General features: G+C 29.9%; 1 protein-coding gene across 1 annotated transcript; it reads left to right on the top strand.

The window, feature by feature from the left end:
* The first annotated feature begins 297 nt into the window (after window positions 1-297).
* Window positions 298-2,154, top strand: LOC114173600 (GDSL esterase/lipase At2g03980-like). The gene is made up of 5 exons (XM_028058088.1): window positions 298-553; window positions 678-802; window positions 1,196-1,441; window positions 1,608-1,860; window positions 1,970-2,154. The coding sequence occupies exons 1-5, from the start codon at window positions 298-300 to the stop codon at window positions 2,152-2,154; spliced, it is 1,065 nt and encodes a 354-aa protein (XP_027913889.1).
* Window positions 2,155-2,774: the final 620 nt, after the last annotated feature.

Here is a 2,774-nt window from a genome sequence, read left to right on the forward strand (position 1 = left end):
AAAGAAAAAAATAGACAAAATATAACTTCTAATATAAGTTAAGAAAAATGAAGAAGGATGTAGCTAAAGAAAAATGAAAAAGGAAGAATAAAGAATAATGAGTTAGACTTTACCCAATTTGGAAGGGAATAACAAAAATCCTATTTGGGCACAAACCATGAATTAAACAATTAAGCATGCTGAGAGATAACTACACACATTTGAGTTGTACTTTTCGTTATGAAATAATAATGCTTAACACAAAAACCATTATTTAAGACATTATTTGCATTGTTCAATTACACAAAAGAAATCAAAATGGAAAAGAGCTTAAAAATTCTCTGGGTTTTTTCCATAATCATAACTCAACAATTAGCATTCTTGGCCAATGCCTCACATTCTAGAAAGAGGATTGTGCCAGCTTTGTACGTTTTTGGTGATTCAACTGTAGACGCTGGAAATAATAACAATCTCAACACACTTGCCAAGGCAAATGCATTTCCCTATGGCATTGACTTCAATAACTGTTCCACGGGAAGGTTTAGCAATGGCAAAACCTTTGCTGACCTTATTGGTAACTTTTCCACCCTCCTTCTTAAACATTGTGTCTGTCTTTTTTTGGTTGCTATTTTGTTTCCATGCAAACATAAAAAAACCAATATTACACGGATTTTTATGCTTTTATTGTCCTTTTGTAGCTATTAGATTGGGTTTGCCAATGCCACCTCCATACTTGGGTGTGCCCAAGTTCGAGAGACATAAAGTAATCACAGGACTTAACTATGCATCAGGCTCTTGTGGAATCTTGAATTCAACCAGAGCAGTAAGATTCAAAATAAATAAATATAGAGTTTAATATGTTGTTTTTTCTCAATTTTTTTCCAAAAATATGCTTCATCTTTAAAAATTGTATATTTATTTCTTTGCATTTTATGAAAGTCATATAAAATTTCCTTTTAACAAACAACACATGGAAGTTATATTCTAATTAATTGTGGAACTCCATTTATCATATAATAAATAGTTCGAATGTTGTTTGTTGAAAAGATGTTTTATATAACTTTTATAAAATACATGAAGAAAATAAAATATATTCAATCTAGAAAAAATATAATTTTTAAAAGTAACTTCAGGATAAAAAAAAAAACATATTTGGCCCATAAATAAAATTTCTTCTTCAATTTATTTCTCATCATATTTTTATTTTGTGACAAAGGGAGATTGCTTGTCTTTAGACAAACAAATTGAATACTTCACCTCAACTATGACCAATGATCTTCCAAGAAGCATACATATCAAAACAAAACTAAGGCATTACTTAGCCAATTCCATATATCTCTTATCAATTGGATCTAATGATTACATGCTGAATTATTTGAAGTACCCAAATGGAACCAATAATAATCTAAATCCAGAAAAATATGCAGAATACCTACTTGAGCAATTGGCTTCACGTATCAAGGTAGTCTTTTAATAAATGTTTTGAATTATATGTTGATTTCTAACATGTAGTAATTGTTAAATTTTAATATGTCACCTTTCAATTAAGTATTTTACATGTCATAAGTATTTAATTTTCCCCAAAGAATGTGAAAAATGTGTTTCCTTCATTATTTCTTTTTCCCCAGAGAATTTATGATCTTGGAGCTCGGAAGTTTGTGGTAAGTAGAATAGGTCAAATTGGATGCACACCAACATGTGTTATAAGGACACCATATTTCCAAAAATGCAATGAAGATATAAATCAAAAGGTTAAACACTACTCAGACAAACTCCCCGGGAAGTTACGAGAGCTGCAAACCCAACTCCCACATTCACTCTTCATTAATTTGGATAATTACAATTTCTCCCAGAAAATAAGAAAGTCGCCTGAAAATTTTGGTAAACAATGTTTACCATTAATCTGTTGAAAAAAAGGAATTAAGAAATTCGTGTGTTTTTTGTATTCCAATAGGATCATTACTAATACTTTTATTTATCACATTTTCAGGGTTCAAAAATATTATTGACTCGTGTGTCCAAGGAAGGAAACCTTGTGCAAACCGGAATGAATATTACTTTTTTGACTTTGCTCACCCTACTGAAGCTACAAATAAAATATATGCAAACGAGTGTTTTAGTGGAACCCAATTATGTCTTCCTTACAATATTCCGAAATTGATTCATGCACACTAAAGTATTTGTACCACGTTCTTGTAGAAATATATCATCAAAATTTTTGTGTTATTTATTTTTTCACTTTATCTTTATATATGATAAACAAGTTATACTTTGGTTAAAATGTTTTATGTTTCTGAACAATTTTTTCAATTCAAATTAAAAATGACCTGTACTATATAGTAGAGAGAAAAAAGAGAAAAATACAATACATATTGTGGGAAACGATGTTTTTGGGGATCAAAGATAAAAAATTTGAGTTTTAGGAGGGTGATGAATGATTACATGGAAGGTGGATAATGGCTTTTTTGTATTTCAGGGTCGTTTTGAAATGAAATTTGTAAAAATAGGTCTTTTGAATTTTTTTTTGTAATATAGGGACAAGTCGTCAGGTTACAGGACGACATTACATGTAAAGTCATCCTATATCCTGCCGATTTCTATTTTTTTTAAAATACAAAGTCGTCATGCATGAAAACGATTTTGGTTTCGAAGAAAAAGTGAAGTTGTCAGGCCATGTGACGACTTCACTTTCCAATTCTTTTTTTAATTTTTTTAACCCGTTGACATATTAAATTATTTTTTATAAGTTTTGGTTTGGTGTGTAAGTATGGATTTTACTTGAAAGATCGTGCAAA

This window comes from Vigna unguiculata, chromosome 2 (assembly GCF_004118075.2).
Source record: "Vigna unguiculata cultivar IT97K-499-35 chromosome 2, ASM411807v1, whole genome shotgun sequence".
NCBI classification, from domain to species: Eukaryota; Viridiplantae; Streptophyta; class Magnoliopsida; order Fabales; family Fabaceae; genus Vigna; species Vigna unguiculata.